Source organism: Daldinia caldariorum (assembly GCF_022478825.1).
Source record: "Daldinia caldariorum strain CBS 122874 unplaced genomic scaffold F4812scaffold_2, whole genome shotgun sequence".
Lineage (NCBI taxonomy): Eukaryota > Fungi > Ascomycota > Sordariomycetes > Xylariales > Hypoxylaceae > Daldinia > Daldinia caldariorum.
The window spans coordinates 3,755,882-3,776,795 of NW_025953038.1; the positions used below are offsets into that span (position 1 = coordinate 3,755,882).

General features: G+C 46.7%; 8 protein-coding genes across 8 annotated transcripts; 4 read left to right on the forward strand and 4 right to left on the reverse strand.

The window, feature by feature from the left end:
* Positions 1-158: 158 nt before the first annotated feature.
* F4812DRAFT_204460 (uncharacterized protein) lies at positions 159-2,022 on the forward strand. Its single transcript, XM_047930273.1, has 4 exons — positions 159-321; positions 379-1,153; positions 1,224-1,581; positions 1,637-2,022. Exons 1-4 carry the CDS (start codon positions 315-317, stop codon positions 1,991-1,993), a joined length of 1,497 nt encoding a protein of 498 aa, XP_047794398.1. The 5' UTR covers positions 159-314; the 3' UTR covers positions 1,994-2,022.
* Positions 2,023-2,357: 335 nt separating this feature from the next.
* F4812DRAFT_204512 (uncharacterized protein) lies at positions 2,358-3,524 on the reverse strand. The gene has a single exon (XM_047930274.1). The coding sequence runs from the start codon at positions 3,395-3,397 to the stop codon at positions 2,549-2,551; it is 849 nt and encodes a 282-aa protein (XP_047794399.1). The 5' UTR covers positions 3,398-3,524; the 3' UTR covers positions 2,358-2,548.
* A 1,300-nt stretch (positions 3,525-4,824) lies between these two features.
* F4812DRAFT_416530 (uncharacterized protein) lies at positions 4,825-6,096 on the reverse strand. Its single transcript, XM_047933081.1, has 2 exons — positions 5,642-6,096; positions 4,825-5,505 (listed from the first exon to the last, which is right to left on the reverse strand). The coding sequence occupies exons 1-2, from the start codon at positions 6,005-6,007 to the stop codon at positions 4,990-4,992; spliced, it is 882 nt and encodes a 293-aa protein (XP_047794400.1). The 5' UTR covers positions 6,008-6,096; the 3' UTR covers positions 4,825-4,989.
* Positions 6,097-6,991: 895 nt separating this feature from the next.
* Positions 6,992-9,463, forward strand: F4812DRAFT_467911 (acid protease; the record flags this gene model as incomplete). The annotated part of the gene is made up of 8 exons (XM_047938714.1): positions 6,992-7,400; positions 7,488-7,649; positions 7,721-7,734; positions 7,861-7,930; positions 8,000-8,167; positions 8,234-8,259; positions 8,382-8,529; positions 8,582-9,463. The coding sequence occupies 8 exons, from the start codon at positions 6,992-6,994 to the stop codon at positions 8,893-8,895; spliced, it is 1,311 nt and encodes a 436-aa protein (XP_047794401.1). The 3' UTR covers positions 8,896-9,463.
* Positions 9,464-10,832: 1,369 nt separating this feature from the next.
* On the forward strand, positions 10,833-13,395 carry F4812DRAFT_416535 (bifunctional 6-phosphofructo-2-kinase/fructose-2,6-bisphosphate 2-phosphatase). The gene is made up of 3 exons (XM_047933082.1): positions 10,833-11,617; positions 11,715-12,418; positions 12,481-13,395. The coding sequence occupies exons 1-3, from the start codon at positions 11,512-11,514 to the stop codon at positions 13,027-13,029; spliced, it is 1,359 nt and encodes a 452-aa protein (XP_047794402.1). The 5' UTR covers positions 10,833-11,511; the 3' UTR covers positions 13,030-13,395.
* A 399-nt stretch (positions 13,396-13,794) lies between these two features.
* On the reverse strand, positions 13,795-14,488 carry F4812DRAFT_456184 (uncharacterized protein; the record flags this gene model as incomplete). Its single annotated transcript, XM_047936948.1, has 2 exons — positions 13,795-14,100; positions 14,261-14,488. 2 exons carry the CDS (start codon positions 14,486-14,488, stop codon positions 13,795-13,797), a joined length of 534 nt encoding a protein of 177 aa, XP_047794403.1.
* A 1,864-nt stretch (positions 14,489-16,352) lies between these two features.
* On the forward strand, positions 16,353-18,807 carry F4812DRAFT_204568 (ATP-dependent RNA helicase HAS1). Its single transcript, XM_047930276.1, has 3 exons — positions 16,353-17,945; positions 18,050-18,170; positions 18,222-18,807. The coding sequence occupies exons 1-3, from the start codon at positions 16,735-16,737 to the stop codon at positions 18,714-18,716; spliced, it is 1,827 nt and encodes a 608-aa protein (XP_047794404.1). The 5' UTR covers positions 16,353-16,734; the 3' UTR covers positions 18,717-18,807.
* On the reverse strand, positions 18,610-20,395 carry F4812DRAFT_204576 (alpha/beta-hydrolase). The gene has a single exon (XM_047930277.1). It carries the CDS (start codon positions 20,225-20,227, stop codon positions 19,271-19,273), a length of 957 nt encoding a protein of 318 aa, XP_047794405.1. The 5' UTR covers positions 20,228-20,395; the 3' UTR covers positions 18,610-19,270.
* Between the last annotated feature and the right edge of the window lie 519 nt (positions 20,396-20,914).

Sequence of the window (20,914 nt, forward strand, 5' to 3'; positions counted from 1 at the left end):
ACGTAGGAACATACTAAGTCCTTGGGCCATCACTGCCCGAACCACGGACATGGACCCAGCCAGTTTGTATTCATCCAGTTATATAGGCCATCATAGGGGGGCTCGTCGAACTGGGAATAATCACAGTTTCAAAGCTGTAATACAATCCCCGGTTGCCCTGTAGAGCTTTCAACTGAAACTTTTCATTTTTTTGGCTACTCATTGCTTATTCCCTAGGAGACATTTCTTTGCTAACTGAAAAATACTCCTAAACTCAGGGGGGAAGCGAATCCGCCACCTTAGACCTATCGTCAGTCCCAGGAAGACAAACCAGCATGGCGGGTACGTGTCGTCTCGTAAACTCAACATAAACAGTTCTGATATTAACACTTCTACTAGACGCAATTCCCATCATTGCCTGGTGGTTCATCGATAAGAAAAAGGCCTTAGAGACCGAACAGAAGTACAGGGAGACGAATAAACGGATCGCCGAGGTTATCCTTGCTCAAGAGCAGGAGCGTACAGCTCGTCAGGAAGTTGAACGTAAAGAAGAGCAAGAACGCTTAGGTCGACAAGAAGCTGAATGCCGGGAGAAACAAGAACGTCTGGCTCGAGAAAATGCCGAGCGTAAAGAACAGCAAGAACGGCTGGCCCGACAGGAAGCAGAACACAGAGCAGAGGAAGATCGTCTAGCCCGAGAGCAAGCGGAATACAACTTGGAACAAGAACGCTCAGCTCGGCATGAAGCAGAAAATCGGGTGCAAGAGGAACGTCAGGCCCGAGAAGAGGCTGAACAGAGAGAAGAGAAGGAGCGTTTAGCTCGACAAGAGGTAGAGCTCAAGCTAGAGCAAGAATGTTTAGCTCTAGAGAAAGAATGTTTAGCCCGAGAGCAAGCGGAACTCAGACTAGAAGAGGAGCGCTTAGCTCGACAAGAGGCAGAGCTCAAGCTAGAGCAAGAATGTTTAGCTCTAGAGAAAGAATGTTTAGTTCGAGAGCAAGAATGTCTAGCCCGAGAGCAAGCGGAACTCAGACTAGAAGAGGAGCGCTTGGCCCGACATGAAGCGGAGCGAAAAGAGGAAGAAACGCGCCTGGCCCTAGATCTGGCAGAACACAATGAAAGAATAGCCCGAGAGGCAAACGAAAAAGAACGATATGAACATGAACTACAATTACTGTAAGAACTTTACCTAAGGCCTTTCTCCTTTTACGAGCTCCTTACTCGCTGCTAATAATGGAATCAATAGGGGGATTCGAGCAGACCGCGAAATGATAACCGATGCCGATATGAAGGGTGCCCGAGAAGCTGCAGGATACGAAGAAGGGCGCGTCAATATCGCTGTTATCGGCAGCCGAGGATCGGGTAGATCCTCTCTCATCGACTCATTGAGAGGCTTGAGTCTCGGTGATTGGGGTTCGGCCAGGGTGGGTGAGATGTTTATAACTAGGCGGACCAAATATAAAGATGACTACCACAAGAACATTTTGTGGCATGATATCCCAGCATTTGAGACTCACGATGCCTCGGCAACCGATTACTATTTTAATAATTGCCTGTACGCCTACGATAAAATTGTGTTTGTCCACAACACAAAGTTGACTGAGGTATGCTCGCAATGACCCCCCTTATTAGAATAGTTCATACTAACTAACCGTCTAGCCGGATCTGAGAGTCCTGAAACTGTGTCAATATAGGAAACAAGAATGGATTTCGGTACGCTCTCAAGCCGATTTCCAAATGTGGAGCTGCAAACGACGGAAGGGAATACCTCTCGCTGAAGCGCGCCAGTGCTACATCGACGCTGTTCGGGCGGATATGGCTACGTACGACGCGCTAGACGCGAAGATGGTCCCAGATCTAAAGCTGTCTGTAAAAGACTACATCGTCTCGGAAGCGGGTGTCCTCCAGCTCGTCACTGGCTCCAAGCCATCCGACGACCCGTTCGAACAATTGATCGACGAAGCCGCCTTTCTAGAGAAGTTAGGGTTGTCGCCTGGATGTGTGGAAGGCGAATAGGGGCGTCATGCTATTTGACATACTTTGCAATGATGAAACCCTCCTCTCTCCCTATTCGTCATCTCGAAAACCTTACTAGGTATGAAATTGGGGACGCTGCCATGGGGGGAATAAGTAGATTCAAACCTCCGGCGGAATGAGGGTGTAGGATAAGTGCGAGGGAGAATGAGCATATGTATTTGGGGAAATTAATCTTAATCACTTTTTTCCAAAAGAGGGTCATGGGTTTAACAAAAGAAGTGCTGGTGTACGTCAGGAGGACTGTTGGGAGCTGGTAAATTGTGGTTGAACGCCATTCAAAATTCTATTTGATTCCCTATCTTAGGTATCTATCTACCTACCTACCTACCTTTCATGCATATTAACATGAACGAGGATACAGCGTTGAAATGTTGCGCTTGTAAGTATGTGTTCACGATGTCCTTTGTTTCCTCCTACCAGGTTAGATAGGTAGAGTGTGATAGTAATTGTGCTAATAGGAAGAAATCTGTGAGATATAAACCGCTGAGCCAAAGTATTAGATTATTAGATCGTCGAGCAGAGATGCGATCTTGGTCAGATCGCAGAGATTGCCGAAACGAAAAGTGATAAACCCGAGAACGTTATAACCCAAGAAGCCGAGGAGATGGGTTGACTCGAAGCAGTATTAGGAGTCGATGCGGGTTCTCCCGCACCCGCCGTTGTAGATGCTGGCACCGAGCCTGATCCGGTAGTGGTACTTGGTACATCAGTAGGGACTGCTGTTGTGCTGGCCGCTGTGGAGGTAGAGACATATCCCACGATGCTCGCACCATTCTCGTCCACGTCGCCCCTAAACTTGCCTGTCTCGTTGCGCACCTTGAAGTCGACACTCGCCCGCGGGAAGTCCATGTCAATCTTGCTGGTGGCGTTAGACCAGACGGTCGCCAACTGCCAGAACACAGGCATAAAGTCGTCCTCGATGAAGTGCATTAACTCGGGGTTCTGTTTCCAGACGTGAATTGTCGCGTTCCGGATCTCGGAAGTCTCGATCTCGTCAGTGCGGTCTCTGGACTCCGATTCGTCTAGCTCGTCGCTCAAGGTGCCGTTCTCCGTAACTATCAGATTCGTCTTGATCCACGGGAAAGAGTAGATGGTGTCATCGACCATGTCGACCCACGGAACGTATGATATCTCTAGGAAAGCGAGATAGCGATCGCCCCGTCCGGCGCTGCCCGGGTCCGTGAGTACGACTGCCGGCTGCTCGAACACGATCTCCTTGGCGGACAAAACATCTTTGGGTGGCTTAGATTGTGTTATTTTAAGTCCGGACTTGTAGGTCGCAGTAAAATCGAAGTCATCACCTGTTATAGGCGTCCGGAAGGCGTTTACTTGGCACAAGGCCAAAGCCGTTGCTAGAAAGACTCGAGTGCCGAAGACGTACATCTTGGGCGGATGATCTAGATACCTAATGCTTCGTCGCTGCTATAAATGGGCCAAAATAAATTGAGTCACCTTCGGAGGTATATACCGTGGTATAGGAATGAACGGTTCACCCACCACGTCTCCGGCGTCGCGGTCCACCTTATATATACATTTTGAATGCACCAAACGATTGGACTTAGAGTCCCTTCGTATTTACATCCTTATCTGAATTCATCCGTCCAATGAAACCAACATCGAAAAAAAAAGTCCAATCCTTATGAACAACAGCTAGGTACAGCGTAGTAGCAGTAATTACAGACTAGGAAATCAGGCTTGATTTGGCAAGGCCCCTGCCAACATCCTTGGTCTGGGCCACCTCGGCGCGATAGCTTCAAGCCAGTCAGCCTTAAGGGCCAAGATGAGAGCAAGGATCGCATGATTTGCACGATAGGCTGTTGCTAGAAACGGGATGGTTAACAAGGATAACAGGGTTTATTTGTGGAAGTTGGAACAAAAGGACATGCCAATGCCAAAAAAGGGATCATGCGCTTCTCCTTTAAAGATTATCGCCAGATTTAATATCATATCCGACTTTATTTTAGCGGCTCTCAAACTACAACTCCGCTATGCAACACCCACATATAATTCTCACCATTATACCTGTAAGATTCGGGTTTAGCAATCACCGGATCGTGAAATAAGAGTCTGTAACTATTTTCCGCCCTCGCACATTGCAAGTCAATCGGTAAATTAGCAAAATCAACTGTCTGCCTCTCATTCGACTTTATTCAAATGTTACTAGCTTGAGTGTTCTTAAACCGAATAGGGACTACTATCGCATCTATCATTGAGAGCTAGCTATCGAAAATGATATACCTAATGTATATCACATTTGGCTTTTACAACCTTGTCAGATCTCCATGCTCAGTTGAGAAAGGAAAGCACTAGGACCAACACGAGCTCTTAGCATCGTATTTAGCCGCGCAGATGATACAAAAGTGGGTTCGTTATAATCTCAGCTAGACACAGCAAAGGGCTTCTAATATAAACTTCAACATGCGGCCAATATACTCATTGTCTCTATAATCCTTCCATAAACATATTTCTTGAGACAGGTACCTCTAGATAGTTAGTATTGATTCAAGAACCGCCGTCAACGACATTCAGTAGCGCGCGATCCATTGTAATAAGGGGCCACTTATAGACGTAGAAATAAATGAATTCAGAGGCAGCAGAATAGTCCGAATCAGAACTTAAAAAGGTTAAATACCTACTCTTAACAATATTTCTATTGAATATAGCTGTCGAATGTTTTTGATAGGTTGATCTTTATTACTACCTACTCCCAAAAACTCTTCAAGGTATATTCTCCACTTACTCTACTATACTGTCAAGTATGCCCGCCGGTGGATGTCATGTACTGAGTGAGTGTCAGGGCATAGTACCTAATGTAGTCTATTGTAGAGATCTAGTAACGCCTGGGCTTCTAACCTCCCTCGAAGGAGCTGGCTACCCTTTACATAGACAGTAGTGTAGAGCCTCATACTAACCAGTAGGTATACCCTTGCTATACCCACATATACTCATACCTCTAACATGTACTTTTCCCATTACTACGTTGCTCTAGCCCTTTCCCATGTTTCCGTTACAATCTTCCAGTATCGTTCGCCATCCGTTCTCATATGCGATACATGTGTACTATGTTCAAAAACCTCTGTACGCACGTCTAGTCCCTCTGCGGCAGCTTGCCTTGCATGCATTTCCACATGCCTCCAGTCTACCATGACATCGGCTTTGCTATATATATACGCACGATTCGTCTGCTTGACCAAGTCCAGATCGTTGAAAACTCTCCAGTTTGCAGAAAGGTAGTCCTCGCCAGTGATAAATCTGAAAGCGTGTATGATCCAAAGGCAGGTAACAAAAAGGATGATGATAGGAGTTGCTATGAATCGGAGGAAGCCCCTTGGAAAGTTGAGAATCAAAACGCTGTAAATAGTCGAAAAGGAAAATATCCCGGGACATGAGTCGTATACTGCCGCATGAAGTGGAAAGGGGCGCCCCGTTCGAAATTGGAATAATTCGTATAACGTCCGTATAGTGGTCGAACCACCGTTCGAAAATAGATGCTATGCACAGGTTAACAATTTAGGGATGCGCCTTAAGACGAGCTTCGTCATCATGTATAAGTTTATCATTTGAAAATTATTAAGAGGAAACGATGGTGTGTGATCTCAACGTGCCAGTATCTCTCTTCATACGTACCATGAGTATCTCAGGCTCGCGTGGTGATGCGGATAGAAAACCGGCATCTAACTGGGACCGAAGGTATGTGAAAGCAGGTTCGACAGCGTTTCGTAACAGGGATGGAGACACGGATTCCTTGAGGACGAACTTGGCCAATACAATCGTGGAGGTAGGATAAACGGCCTGGTAACGCGTGATATACTTGACAATGTGCAAGTCTTGTGCATCCATCCACGATGCAACGAAGATCAGCTTCGGGACTCGCAAGCGGGTAGTTTCCGGTGTAACGACGGACTCGGGTTCGTAGATGTAAACGAACGGAGACAATTTTTTCATCATGGATAGCGGTTTCACCGCAGTCGTGCTCGGTAGGTTTGACGCCATTCCGTAGTTGTGTTATTCAAGACGTAGTTACTAGGTTAAGTAATTATTGTATTTTATGGCTTCTAACTACGCAGAGCCTCAGCCTGGCCTTTTATAATACTGCGTGAGGCTGGAGATGTATCCAATTATTTCTTAGAATATGCGATACCTATGTACCTTGGTACCGGGGCGCCCTGACCCATTCGGTGCAATTCGTGCCCCGTTTGAGTGCCGTTAGTCGGTGGTAACGGTAGATCAAGTTGCCGATCTGCCTGGCGCTTTACCTCCCCCAGAGGTATATCTGTATATATCTCTTGTATACCTATCTCCGGTATATCTTCAACATCTAAAGAGCGTACCTGGTATCAACCTATGCATAGTAACGACAGACATAACACAAGCGAAACAGAATCTCGAAAAAATGGTTGCATATATGCTGCAAGATACTATATAGAGTCAAATAAGCGAGAGCTTCGTATCTGTGCTACTCACTTTGATCGGCTTGTGTAATTCAGTTAAGCAAACTCCTAACTATTTTGCTATGAGCTTTCCTTTTCTACCTAGCCTCATATATACTATATAATTATCTCGGATAGTATTCAAATGCGAATGGTCCGAGTATAGAATTTACGTAAATGACTTCAACTGACCACAGCATACTTGAAAGCCTACGTTGCGTATATGAGGTATGACCCTATACACCTGCAGTGACCCGCGGCTCAGATCCTTTCTGATTTCATTACGGCTTCCTACGTAGGTTACTTCTTACACCAGGCAAGTCTTTTCAAGCAATATGTCCCTTTCGAAACGAGCAATGCTCCTTTCTCATTTGTATGCTATATATGCGTGCCTGATCTACCTACAAACATGTATATATTAGAGCCAATTATAAGTCCAAGAGAATTTCCCTTCGAAATTCTTCGCTATATCTCTTCTGTCTTTACTCCAAACTCCCATTATTTCTCTACTCGTACTTTCAACACAATCCTACTGGTACTATTCAATATGATGGCTCTGAAATCACTCGCCACATTTAGTCTCTTCCTCCCGTCATTAGCTGCTCCTGCCCATTCTAATTTGCCTTTGCTCAATTATACACAAAGTCCTGAATCTGGGGATCTAATTCACTCGCTCTCCCTTCCCGGGTTCCGGTTCCGTCGTGTGAAGCCGCTTACATCTATCCCCGTCGAGAGAAAGGTCCAAAACTATATAGACTTGAGACGCGTTCCCCACGACGTACGCAAACCACGCCGCTCCGCAGCGGCCTTGTTCGGTCAAATCCAACGTGGTAGCGGCGGCACCGGGTACGAAAATGTCACAGCTATTAATCACTATGCCGCCGAGTACGCTGTACAAGCCTCCTTGAATGGACGGCAAATGGAACTTGTCATAGATTCTGGATCTGCAGATACCTGTATGATAATCGCGAAACCCCCCAATCGCGTAGTACCTCCCTAGACTGTGAGAGATAGCTAACGACGTTTTTTTTTTTTTTTTGAAGGGGTTGTAGGATCTAACTTCAGCTGTAAGGGGATCTTCAATGAGACCCTCTCCGATGATTTCTGCTCCCTTGGCCCTGCTTTCTCAGGAAACTTTACTGGGGGGCCTCTACCCAATCTGCACTTTGCCATTAAGTACGGGGACGGCGAAGGCGTACAGGGTCGTGAGTAGATCTCTATAATAGACTCTACAAGGGACATACTGTAAAAATACAGTGCTGACTTCTCGATATAGTGATGGGACAAGTGGTGAGTAACAGATAAGGGAGACACGAAACCCAGTCAGAGGCGGAGGATGCTCTAATTCACATGTGAACGACTGGCTTTCGTTGTCAAGGAAGCGACGATTGTTTAACTAATTATTTACCTACCTAGGATGTCGAATTTGCGGGAGTAACGGTATTCGACCAAGAAATTGCCATTGCCAGCCAAGGCACATGGCGCGGTTAGTATATGCCTACCCTATCTCTATCGAAAGGATATGCTCTGTCAATATTCTAAGTTGAACTTCTAGGTAACAACGTCACTTCTGGCATCCTCGGGCTCGCTTACCCTTCACTTACTAACGCCTACTGGGGAGACGACATTTACGACACTACTCCCCTTCTCTGTGTTCCCTATTCTCCCCTTTTCACTTCAATGGTTTCTGACGGGTTGGTCGAGCCGTATTGGGCTATTGCTTGTATGCTAACTTCGTGCCCCTTTTCTACCTTTCTTTTTTTTCAAAAGCAATCTAACATGAGAGCAGTGGCTAGGAACTCGTCTCTTGGTTCCGTAAGCGTTGGGGGAATGCCGCCAGTCGATATTAATGAGAATGATCACGAGGAGACCCCTATTATCATTGCAAGTAAACTCGCTCGCTGTAACATGGTAAAGGTGTTAACCCACTAAGCTAGGCGGATGTTATCGACCGGGATAGCACATCTTGGAGGCCATCCTTCTATACAATAGTCCCGACAGCTTTTAAATCCGGAGGAACAACAACAGCCGGGCATTATCCATTCATATTAGACACTGCTACATCATTGATTTACCTCCCTCCAGGTAACTACATCCAAGTCGAACTATTGAGGACTTAGCTAATCTAAGGCTATAGACATAGCTGAGATGGTGAATGGGAAATTCGATCCGCCTGCTTCGTATCTGTGGAACTACGGCGCGTATTTCACAAGCTGCGACGCCATCCCGCCAAGTTTTGGTGTCCAGATCGGAAAGACGACGTACTGGGTCAATCCTAAGGATTTACTAAACAAAGAAGAGAGGGATCCTGAGACCAACCTCTGTCAAACTGGAATAAGCAGCGGAGGTAATGGACCTTATATCTTGGGAATTACATTTTTGACCAATGTTGTCGCGATGATGAATATCGGATCTGGCAACGTCGAGCTCTGGAGCCACCAGTTTTACTGATGTTCAGAGGAGACAACTCTTACCTATTGGAAAAAGAGGAATGTTAGGTACCTACTAAGCATGCGGTGGCATGTTTGCAAGGTTTTATCTAGACTGGCAATCAAAGTATTGGCCCTTCCTCCATGCTAAGAAACCAACCCAAGCCACTTCCTACATTTCATCTTGCGCTTGATATTTGAAGATGTTATTTTCATTTCGAATGATATATGAATACCTACCTACCTTACCTAAAGTTATAAGTAATGAGGAAATAGGGCGACACACTTCGTAATTGAAAGTGCGATTATTTTTAAGGGGAAGGGGGGCTTGTCATAGGTAATAGAGATAGGGGGTCCCGGTAGCCCGGTAGGTCTACACAAGATCTCCCGGCATCCCTGTCGGCTCCTCCAGATCTACTTGACTCGGGTTGCTCCGCTAGTCTGTCTAAGCAGCGCCCGCGGTGCACGTGGTATCGTGAGTTATGCGCGCTATCATTGCCAATAGGGACTGGACTGTCATCTCTGTGTCGGAATACCTTAGGTAGGTAGGTACCTACTTAGTCTTTATTTTCTATTCGATTCCGGACAATGAAAGCACTCTAGCGGGCCTGGTAAATTTCATTTTCATCAGAAGGCCCGTGAGTTGAAGGCAACTTAATTCATCTTTCCATTTCTCCGAATTAGTACCACCTACCTGCCTGAGGCATCGTAACAATCAAACGATAGGTATCGATACTAGCGGTCAAGATAACCCCAGAAAGGATTTCGCCGCAGAACCTCAAAGGTTACTGGGACAGGGACAACTTCATTACCATAGGCCGGATCTCAAGGCGGCAATCCGAATTATACGTAATTGCCACGATGAGGGGCGTCGTTACAGGGGGCTGAAGAGGTCACGAGTCGACTTTTTCCCGAGTGAGACGATGAATTTCATTTCTCGACACGAACTCACCCGCTTCTTTCTACTACAGTGTTCGAGGATTTATAATGTAATAGCGTGCATTCAACAAGCCTCGTGACGATGCGGTGCGGGACCCAATTGTAATAGCGGTTTTTTGCAATGTTCTTGGTATGGTCCTGTGGTCTGTGTGAAGTGAAGTATGGCCGTTTTAGTCAAAGTTGACTTGGATTATTTCTTCTTTTCTGACGTGGAAGACTTCGGTGGCTGGGGTAAAGAAAAAAATATTCGTAATATCGTGGCACCAACCACGCCATATGCCATGGCTATTTGTATCGGTAGTAACTGTCACTGCTGAATTCAAAAGTAATTGGTAATCTTCCCCAAGCGGGAAATGGGGAAGGTAATATTTTCGGGAGTAGTCGGTTGCGGGTGGACGGATTGTTATATCATCATCGTGTTATAGAACAAGCAATTAGGATTCCGGTAAGTTACCGAGGATTTCATTTATTTGATTCCGATGATAAAGTAAAGATAGGTCTTGTGATAGTTCAGCTGGCATACTCTCTTTCAGTCTTTTTCCTCGAGTGTCCCAAATAGGAACGGAAAATATATATCTAAAATCTGCATTAGTATAGTTATAACAGAGGTACTTAACCTACCCGTTAACAAATTGTAAAAGTCTTTTGTTAGTTATTGGCTTGCAAGGTTGGTTCATAAGATGATACTAATAATACTAATAAAGTTGATTAACAAAAGTTGATGATTGATGACCAGGTTTAGAAAAGTCTAGCTGAAAAGGTCGATTTCATCTTACGAGTTATTCTTCTTATTCTCGGTTCCTCCTTATGAGCTATCTCTTAAACTCTAAAAAGTACGGGGTCCAGCTCGGCTCACCTTGAATTCCAATTGGTCCCCTCGGCTCTCTCCATTGGTCCCTTTGCCCCGCAACCCGATACAAAGCGGGTTCTCCATTCCAATGCGGGGCTCTATTGCCGAATTTTGAAATTTTTCGAGCTACCCCAGGCTAACGCAGCTACCTGCAGTTGTGCAGTTGCACTGTAGCTAGCTTCCTCCTGTCCTATCTGGTCTTGCCCAGGTGTCCGTTGATCTTGCTTGGTCTTGCCCGTCCAGCTGGTCTGTTCCACTAAGGTGGTACCCGTCTGTTGTACCTTTTGTACCTTACGTAGATGTAATGGGGGAAGGTACATTGCCTTGTCAGACCTTGTTAGACCCTGTTGCTGGTTCCTGAGAATCCCGGTGTCATACCCAATCACATCCCAGTGGTGACGGAATCTCCTGCATCACCGCAACTTTCCTTTCCATTCATGAATCCAACCCGTCGTCTTCTTCTTTTTCTGGATGCAACACTACACCATCACATTACAGGACTTTGTTTTTCTTTTAAACTTCTACTTGGGTTAATTACTACTGAAAACATTACTGATAATATTGAAAGAAGAAAAAGGCCTAACGCGATCATCCAGTTCTCTCATCAGTTTTTTTCTTCTTCTTTTTTTTTAGCTCGTATCCCAACCAAGATCCACGATCTTATCTTAAATCCAATTCCCTTTTATTTTCCAGATTTTCCATTATTTTCCAGCCGAAATTTTAAATCCCCCTTTCTCGTTTATCTTGTCGTACAAACCTACCGACTTCATCAATATTACCCATTGCCTCACATGCTCCCACTGGTGACATCTACAACTATAACCTTGTCACATTGGAAAGTTGGAAAAAATGGCACCAGGTACTAAAGGCCGCGTCGTCCAGGTTGAGGACACCAAGATCTGCGTTGTTATGGTCGGTTTGCCTGCGAGAGGAAAGAGTTACATAGCACAGAAAGGTACTACATTCGTCTTGAGTCACATGCCAATTCATTCTCCCCCTTTGATCCAGCCATTGTGAAACCCCAGGAGGGCTGACTTGTTCTTGTACTGAAGCCCAGCGTTACCTTCAATGGCTCTCTATCGACGCGAAGACATTCAATGTTGGTAACTACCGGCGTCATGACGCCCCCCAACCGCCAGCCGACTTCTTTGATACCAGCAATATCGAGGGAGAACGTAGACGCCGCCTCGCCGCCGAGGCCGCTATTAAAGACATGTTAGGATGGTTCCGTCAGGGCGGTGTAATTGGCATCCTCGATGCTACCAATTCTACCAAGGAACGCAGAAAATGGGTTTACGACGTGTGTACTAAAGAGGGTATCGAAGTCCTGTTCGTCGAATCCAAATGCGATAACGAGGACCTTATCATGGCCAACATTCGAGACGTCAAGACTACCAGCCCCGACTACAAGGGTCAAGACCCTGAGAAGGCCGCTTTAGATTTTCGTAATCGGATAAAGAATTATGAGAAGGTGTACAAGAGTATAGATGCCGATGGCGACGAGAGCGAATATACCTATCTCAAGATTATGAATGTCGGGGCCCAGGTGATCATCAATCGCATACAAGACTACCTACAAAGTCGGGTAGTATACTACCTTATGAACCTACACATTCGTCCGAGATCGGTGTGGCTCTCGAGGCATGGTGAATCGCTATACAACCTCTATGGGCGAATTGGAGGTGATGCGGAACTGTCTCCACGAGGACACCAGTATGCGAAGAAGCTACCGGAACTCGTTCGTCAGTCTGTCGGGGTGAGTTTATACCAGCCTGAAATTTTTTTTTCCCTAGAATGACCAATCTAATGATTCGATAGGGTGATCGTCCCCTCACAGTATGGACTTCGACACTAAAGCGTACAATACAAACGGCTCGTTTTCTACCCGATAATTATAACCAGCTCCAGTGGAAAGCATTGGACGAGCTTGACGCAGGTGTTTGCGACGGTATGACCTACCAAGAGATCAAGGACGTCTACCCCGAGGACTTTGTAGCGCGTGACGAAGACAAATACAACTACCGCTACCGGGGCGGCGAATCATACCGCGACGTTGTTATCCGTCTTGAACCTATTATAATGGAGCTTGAACGATCTGAGGACATCCTCATTGTTACCCACCAAGCCATCCTGCGCTGTATATATGCGTATTTCATGAAGAAGGATCAGTCTCTCAGTCCCTGGATGAATGTCCCGCTTCACTGCCTTATTAAGCTCACCCCGCGTGCCTATGGTACCGACGAGGAAAGATATCAGGCTGATATCCCCGCTGTTAGCACGTGGAGAGGTAAGGGAAGTACCGCTAAGCACGAAGACCCTATACCAGAGTCAAATTTGGGTTACAACTCGACGGCGGCAGTTCACTAAGAGAGGATCCTGCCCTGATTGGTACAATTGGCTATTATGACTATGATGAAAATAAGATGTTGGTAACTTGGAGCAGGATAACGACTACTGCTAGAGAATCCAGTGGGCTGGTACAGAGGGGCGCATTAACGGATAAACTTTACATTGCTACGGTCCTTGTTTTGATAACCGGCTTTGTGGATAAAAAGGAACCGCCGCATATTAATATACATAGAGTGGGGGTTGGGTTGTTTGCATGAAATACATGTCCGGTGTTGTAAATATATTTACATGCCTTTCTACATACCTATTCCATAGGCACTGGACTTTTGATCAAGGTCAAAGAAAAAAAAAAACAAGTTAACATTTTTACTTTTTTTCGATTTTCGCAGTTGTATATATGATGCGCGTGCTATACAAAAATGCCTATCCACCTGGGGCATGCATATGTGTGGCATTTTCAATACCGGAATCACATGCGCACTACTTCCTGGTTATAGTGTTACAATGTTTGAGTCACGCCATAAAAGCTGAAATGCTCGAGATGAAGTAATTCCGATTGCTTGAGAGGTTGGACATGGGTATTTTGGGTGCCACATCGAACCCCTTTTCTATCTCAGATTTACCTCATTACTCTTTATAAGTTAGCTACACAACTACACCGCCAACGCCATCGAACGCGACAGATACAAGAAGTATACAACTCCAAGCAAAAGCCCTCATTGAGACTTTTCAATCTTGTCTCACTTGATTTTAAGTACTTATTACCAAGCGTTCTCCAGATAATTAACAGACGTTGTAGGTGGGTAGACTGCCGCCCTGGTAGATAAAGCCGGCCTCCCACTGCGGCCTATCCGGGCTGACGAGGGTACCGGCTTGTCCGCCGGCTACGCATAGAGCTTCGGCGGAGATGAGTTGGTTGCCGATGAAGTTGGTGTCGGTCGACAGTTGCTGGCATAGGGCGCAGAAGAAGCCCCAGCAAGTCCCGTATTGGAATAATAGGCACGCGTTGGGTGCTACGATGAGCGGTTGATCAAGAGCGAAGACTTCGTCGATTATGTTGTTGCAGTCGCTGTCGCCAGGAGCGGGGTTCTGTATATGAAGAAGATGGAATGTCAGTCTGAAGGGAGATGTATAGGTACCTACCTAAGGTACCCAAGGTAAGGCGTGATAGGTGGAAGAGCAGCAAGTCATGGTCGACTCTTAGTAAGTGGATATTAGGAAAGGGGAGGCGAGAGGTAAAAAAGCATACCGTGTTCCTGCATTCGTAAAAGTCACTGGCGGGAGACTGATGCGATGATAGGACCGAGCTTGCGGGAACTTGCTTCAAGTTCACCTTATCGAGGTGCAGTGACGGCTGTACCGTCTCCACTTCATACACCGGCTGAGGCCTTCGACCTTCTTTTTGGGCATGGTTGAATCCTTCTACCGCAGAAGCGGCGAGGCCAGCAATCAGAGTGAGGAAGAAGGTTGACTTCATGGTGGCAGGAATTGAATTGTGTGATGAGCAGTGATCGACAGAGGCTGATATTCTCCGAGAATGGTGCAACATCTATCCCATTCAGAAGGCTTTTTGCACGCTTTTTATATTGATTCCCTCCACCAACATGCCGCACGCTTGGCTTGGAGGTAGCGAGAAAAAAGGCAGCACCACACTCCGACTTACGGTAACCTTGAGTCCTAGGACCTGCCGGATGAGGCATTAGACGTCCTTGCCTCGGTGGGCAGATGATAGATAGCTCGCGGTCTCGACCTGATCACAGCTCAGCTCACGGTCGATCTGGAGACTGGACCATGATGTCCACGGCCATGTTTTTACGCATTTATTCCTAGGCGATAGATGTGCCGGCCCTACCAGTCCAAATCCTGCCATGACCCAAGCCTCGCAACCCCCCAGCATCAACCAATGATTTCCGGCTTCCCAAGCAGCTTGTCAGGTCCCGGACTCCACCTCAGCCGTGTTCTATCACCTTCCCATGGTACACCCTTGCGGAGCTCTACCAGATGATGGACCAGAAGGCCGGACAAGCCCGACTCTCGGACGTGTGATACGACATGATCCAAGTAATATCTCGAGCTTACAATCACCTCACAGCTACCATTTTGAGATAACTCCTCGCAACGGTGTCACATCGCATTGTAACGTGGTAGCCAAGTGCAAATCCGAATCCAATAAGAGCTTGAATAAGGCTAGGATACGGGAAACGGGAAACAGTTAGGGAAGCAAAGGGGTGGTAGTTCGGCCGATGATGATGAGCCTAGCGCGCCACAAGAACGGGAGTAATGTCAAGACGCAGAAGAGCAGTAGATAGGGGTAACAAACATATCTTACTGAGGGGATAGTCTATCATGCCTACAGGACCTAGAGAAAAATTACTTGTGAGGACGGGATTTCTCAGCGGATACTAGACAATGCATATAATACCTACCTACCTGCAGAGTAGCCCCCATTACTAGGACCTCCCAAAAGCCAACGTGGTAGCGAATATGCTTCCCCCATAGTGTAATATATCACCAATCTATCTCGCAGAGACGACTAAGGACCTGGGGTAGAGAACCTTCATCTATGCCACGCGGGTCATGAGATACAGGATTACCAGCTGAACGAGTGCCGAGAATCTATCTAACGTTAAACAAAGCGACGATGCCGCGGCCAGGACACCGAGGGGAGGCACTTCTAAGAGTTGATACAAAAGGGGCGCGTGAGCAGGCGGTATGGGTGTTGAGTCAGGAGCCAGAACGGGGGAGAACCACGTCGACTTTATCCGCGAATTTATCCAGTGCAACGGTATGCAAGCTGTAATGCACCTCAACCCGCAACCCTCGCATTCGAGAAGAGGCATCAAAGTGGCAGTAAGCAAATGGAGTGGGAGCAAATTCCCGGTAGCCTGGAAGGATTTAGTAGGTAATAAGATGGATAGTGAGGGTCGGTATTGCTTTTCATTTATAACATGCTTGTAATATCGGCTGCCGCATCAGCATTGGAAGAGAGGTATCCAGGGCCAAGGACGGAAGACGCGGCCTGAGAGTACGAAATATACGAGGTGTGATTGTAATAATATTGGCTTGTATTTATAGCAAACAGAATATATTAAAAAGTCGAAGTGGAAGGAGTGCTGAGTAAAGGCTTTGAATAACGGTTATTGAGGTTATCTTGAGTTATGCTAGATTGATCTTTATTTCGTTTCTATTACTTATTTGCCTTCCATTTTAATAATTGTTAATAATTATAAATAAGATGAGATGAGAGCTTAGAAGGGAACCTTTAAATGCGCGTTAACCAAAGACAGTGCAGAATGAATATACATTAATAACAATGAGATGAATGGGAATATGATATCTGTGATGAAGGCCAAACGTATGTGGAGTTTAGTCGTGGACAGCTCAGACTTCTGACAACAAGATGTTTTTTTTTTCTCCTCAACGCTCAATATGTAAAGAGCATGAGAGCAACGTGGCTCATGAGTGGCTCAAGAGTTGCTGGTCTTAAAGGAATTCCCATGCACGGACCACTTACACTTTAGCTAGTCCGGCTAGTGGAATCCACTATGCTTATCGGGATCGGTTTTCAATCGATAAGAAAAAAAAATCCCTAAGAGATGGGAAGACGGGTAAAAGCAAGACAGCCCACTTTCTCAATTCTCAAGCTTGACTTTTCAAACATTGATTTCTTTCGCAAGATAAATTAATACAACAAAACCCCGTCGCAAGTTTTTATTGTAAAATATGGAGTCAGCCAAGTTCGCAAAGAAGAGGAAGTTCAAGGACGCCAACGGCTCCAAAAGCGCCGAGTCAAAGTCAAAGGCGCTTCCAGTCAAAGCACCCAAGTCCAAGAAGCTGAAGCGAGCTGAACCCGAAATTGCTGCTGAATCCTCGAGCGACGATTCCGAAGCTGAAGATGATGTCGCAGAACAAAGTTCGGACGATAACGAGGAAGGAAATGATGATAATGATAATGAGGAAGAAATAGACGAAGATGCCAAAGAAACCTCTGAATTGAATAAGAGAGTCGAAGCAGCAAATGCCGACGACGAAGATACCAACCAAAATTCTCAAAATACAGATTTGCCTACCGAAAATGCCATCGCTGCCCTCCAGACTGCGATCGGCTCCGATGCGCAAAACTTCGCCGACTTAAACCTGTCAGAAAAGACTACCAAGGCCATCAAGGAGGATATGGGCTTTGAGAAGATGACGACTATTCAACGGAAAGCAATCCCACCTTTACTAGCTGGTCGTGATGTGCTCGGTGCTGCAAAGACGGGAAGTGGAAAGACTCTGGCCTTCCTGATTCCCGCCGTGGAAATGTTGAGCGCGCTGCGATTCAAGCCGCGAAATGGAACCGGTGTCATCGTCGTCTCTCCTACCAGAGAGTTGGCCCTGCAGATTTTCGGTGTCGCCCGCGAGTTGATGGCACACCACTCCCAAACATACGGAATCGTTATCGGAGGAGCAAACCGCAGAGCAGAGGCTGAAAAGCTAGCCAAGGGAGTGAATCTTATTATTGCGACCCCTGGAAGACTCCTGGATCACCTACAAAATACCCCTTTCGTCTTCAAGAATTTAAAGTCTCTGATCATAGACGAAGCCGATCGTATATTAGAAATAGGTTTCGAGGACGAGATGCGTCAAATTATCAAAATCCTACCGAGCGAAGGCAGGCAGACCATGCTGTTCTCTGCCACCCAAACTACTAAAGTCGAAGATCTTGCCAGGATCTCCCTTCGACCTGGTCCTCTCTACATTAATGTCGATGAAGAGAGCACCAGCTCTACCGTTGCGGGACTTGAACAGGGATACGTTACCTGTGAGGCGGATAAGCGGTTCCTTCTTCTTTTCTCGTTTTTAAAGCGGAATTTGAAGAAGAAGGTTATCGTGTTTTTCTCCAGCTGTGCAAGTGTCAACTACTATGCTGAGCTTTTGAATTATATCGATCTGTAAGTCCACTTTCTCTACTATAATGCCGGGATCATGCCTCGATTTGGCGTGGTACCAAATAATAGCTTTGATGTGTTTATAAAATGCTAACCAAATCTTGTAGACCTTGCTTATCTCTTCACGGTAAGCAGAAGCAACAGAAGCGCACAAATACGTTCTTCGAGTTCTGCAACGCCAAAACCGGCATCCTTCTGTGCACGGACGTTGCGGCCCGTGGTCTAGATGTAAGTAGACAGACTCAATCCCAAAGCAATACTTTGCTAACTGGAGAATAGATTCCAGCCGTCGACTACATAGTTCAGTTCGATCCCCCCGATGATCCTCGCGACTACATCCATCGGGTTGGTCGAACAGCACGTGGCGCAAACTCCAAAGGTCGCAGTCTCCTCTTTCTACAACCCCACGAGCTTGGTTTCCTGTCTCATTTGAAGGAGGCTCGCGTGCCCGTGCTAGAGTATGAATTCCCCGCGAAGAAGATTCTGAATGTCTCTTCACAACTCGAGAAGCTTATCTCGCAGAACTACTATCTTAACCAGAGCGCCAAGGATGGTTACCGATCATACCTCCACGCCTATGCAAGCCATAGCTTGCGTTCCGTCTTTGATGTGCATAAATTGGACTTGGCAAAGGTTGCCAGAAGTTTCGGCTTCTCTACGCCACCACGAATTGACCTTACATTAGGTGCGAGCATGAGCAGAGATAAGAAGACTCAGGGAAGAAGAGCGTACGGCAGCCAGCCCAGGCAAACCCAGAAGTTCAAGAGGCGATGAGTACCAGATATGTACCTATTCATAATCGTGGAGTTATGGTTGTGCTTTTCATAATATACCAGCTTTTGTAGTTGATTCTTTTATACGAGAATAGACGCTATTATCATGCCAAGTCGAATATTGCCACGAATCCATAATATACGTATTACGTGTGAAAATACCGCTTCTTAGTACACTCGGGGATGGTAAACGAAAAACGGCCGCGGTTGGGCGTCCTCATCGACGACGTGAAAAACTGCAGCGTTCACGGCCCGGAGATCTTCATCGTGACAGGGGACGTCGTCTTAGCGAACGTTGAGATGCGGAGGGGGGATATAGGTGAGGTACAGAGGGAAGATCCGAGTGGAAATGGTAGCCTTCACCACTTTGTGGTTAAGGAGTGAGTAACTCAAGCACAGCGCAGCAGAAAAGCATAAGCGGCTCTGTTGGTGAATCCGTCTCAATTTCGCAGTAAAGGAAAGAATGAAACACGCAAATAGACGACGTAAGGTTTCCAATACAGGTACCTTAGGTACATACCTATTTTACACTCGAGACCAAAGTGTGACAGTTTCTTATTTAGTAGCGCGTGACTGGCAGAACTCAGCAACTTGTACTCCCCAAGCCTCCTCCTTCTCGACCCCCGTGCTCAGGCCCAACTGGGGACTAATATGGTTATGCCCATCTAGGACGTCGTAGATGATATCAGCTTTCGTCCACTCCTTTCTAAACTGCTGCGCCGACTCAGGCATGAGCTCGGGGTCTAATTCGCTGACAAGGATGTTGATCTTGACGCCGGGCAAAACCGGCTCGGATCCCCTTTTTTTCTCCCTCTCGAGGGTGCCCATCGATGAGTTCTCCCAGATTTTACCCTCTCCCAAGTAGGTTCGCAGGATGGCATTGTCGTCGCCGCCCCAGTGGAATGGCACGCCGAGCAGTATTACCCCCCGCAGCAACACACCCGGACCCTTCCTCTCCTCAGACAGAACCGCCTCCCTAGACTCTTTGAACACGGGGTCCAGGAGGTACGTCGTGACGTGGATGCCCCCGGCGGAGTTACCCAGCAGGAACAGATCAATCGACTCGTACCCGTCCTTCTTGGCGAGCTCTTTCGAGACCCAGTCCACGACGAGCTTGACATCCTCGCCGCCGGAGGGGTACTTCGCGCCGTGAGAAACGAGGCGGTAATCCGGGACGACAACAGTGAAGCCGTACCGCGAAGCAAAGAAATGCCCGACGTTCCGAAACACCAGCCCGTGGGCGTACTCCTCGTTTACCTTGTTCCCGCCCACGAACCCGCCGCCGTAGAAGAAGACGAACACGGGCTGCGCGCGGAACTGCCGCGGGGCCGGCTTGCCCTGGCCCGGATAGTAGACGTCCAACTGGTGGCGCGGCATGGTGCCGTACTTGTGCGTCTCGCGCCGCGTCGACTTGATCTCGGCTTCCTTCGCGAGGACGAGGGGCGCGTAGGCGGCGAAAGTCGGCAGTAGCACATCGTCGATGCCGCGTCCGAGCGGTCGTAGCTTGTCCATCGTATGTGAGGTAGGTAGGGGTATGTACCTAGGTACCTAATGTATACCTAATGCAAGGGGGGAATAAAAAGAGATGTTACTAAGTAGAATTTCAGGGGACCAGCAGATCCGCGAAAAAAAAAAAAGGCCGTTGGTAGCAGAAGTTGAAGACTTTGAGATAACGCGCGATTCACCTATGTAAGTCGTAACGCAACTACCGTAGCACTCGGGGGGATTAATTGTATATTGGATGCGGGGGAACAATACACCAACCACACATCCGGACCCGACACCAGCATTGGCAATTCCCTCATTGATCCAAGCGAGATTGGGAAAGTTGAGACATTCCGGTATGGTATGGTGTGGTATGGTATTACTTCGGCATGTCCATCCCACAAAAGTCCAAGACAACCAACTGCCGCCTTGGGCTCATCTATAATATATAGGTACCTAATGAAGTCGCAGTACAGGTACGTAAATCAGGAACAAATGGGACTGATGGCTGATGTGATTGGGCCGTGTTATACCGCATTTGTTTGCTATCTGTACTTGAAGCAAACTCTATTCTCTACTTCTGGACACTTATCATCCTAGGTAAGTTAGGAAACTTGAAAAGGGGTGGTATGTATTTATTTATATCCCTATGAATATATACACATATAAAGGTACACAACATATATATAAAAATCTAACAGGTATATTCTATCA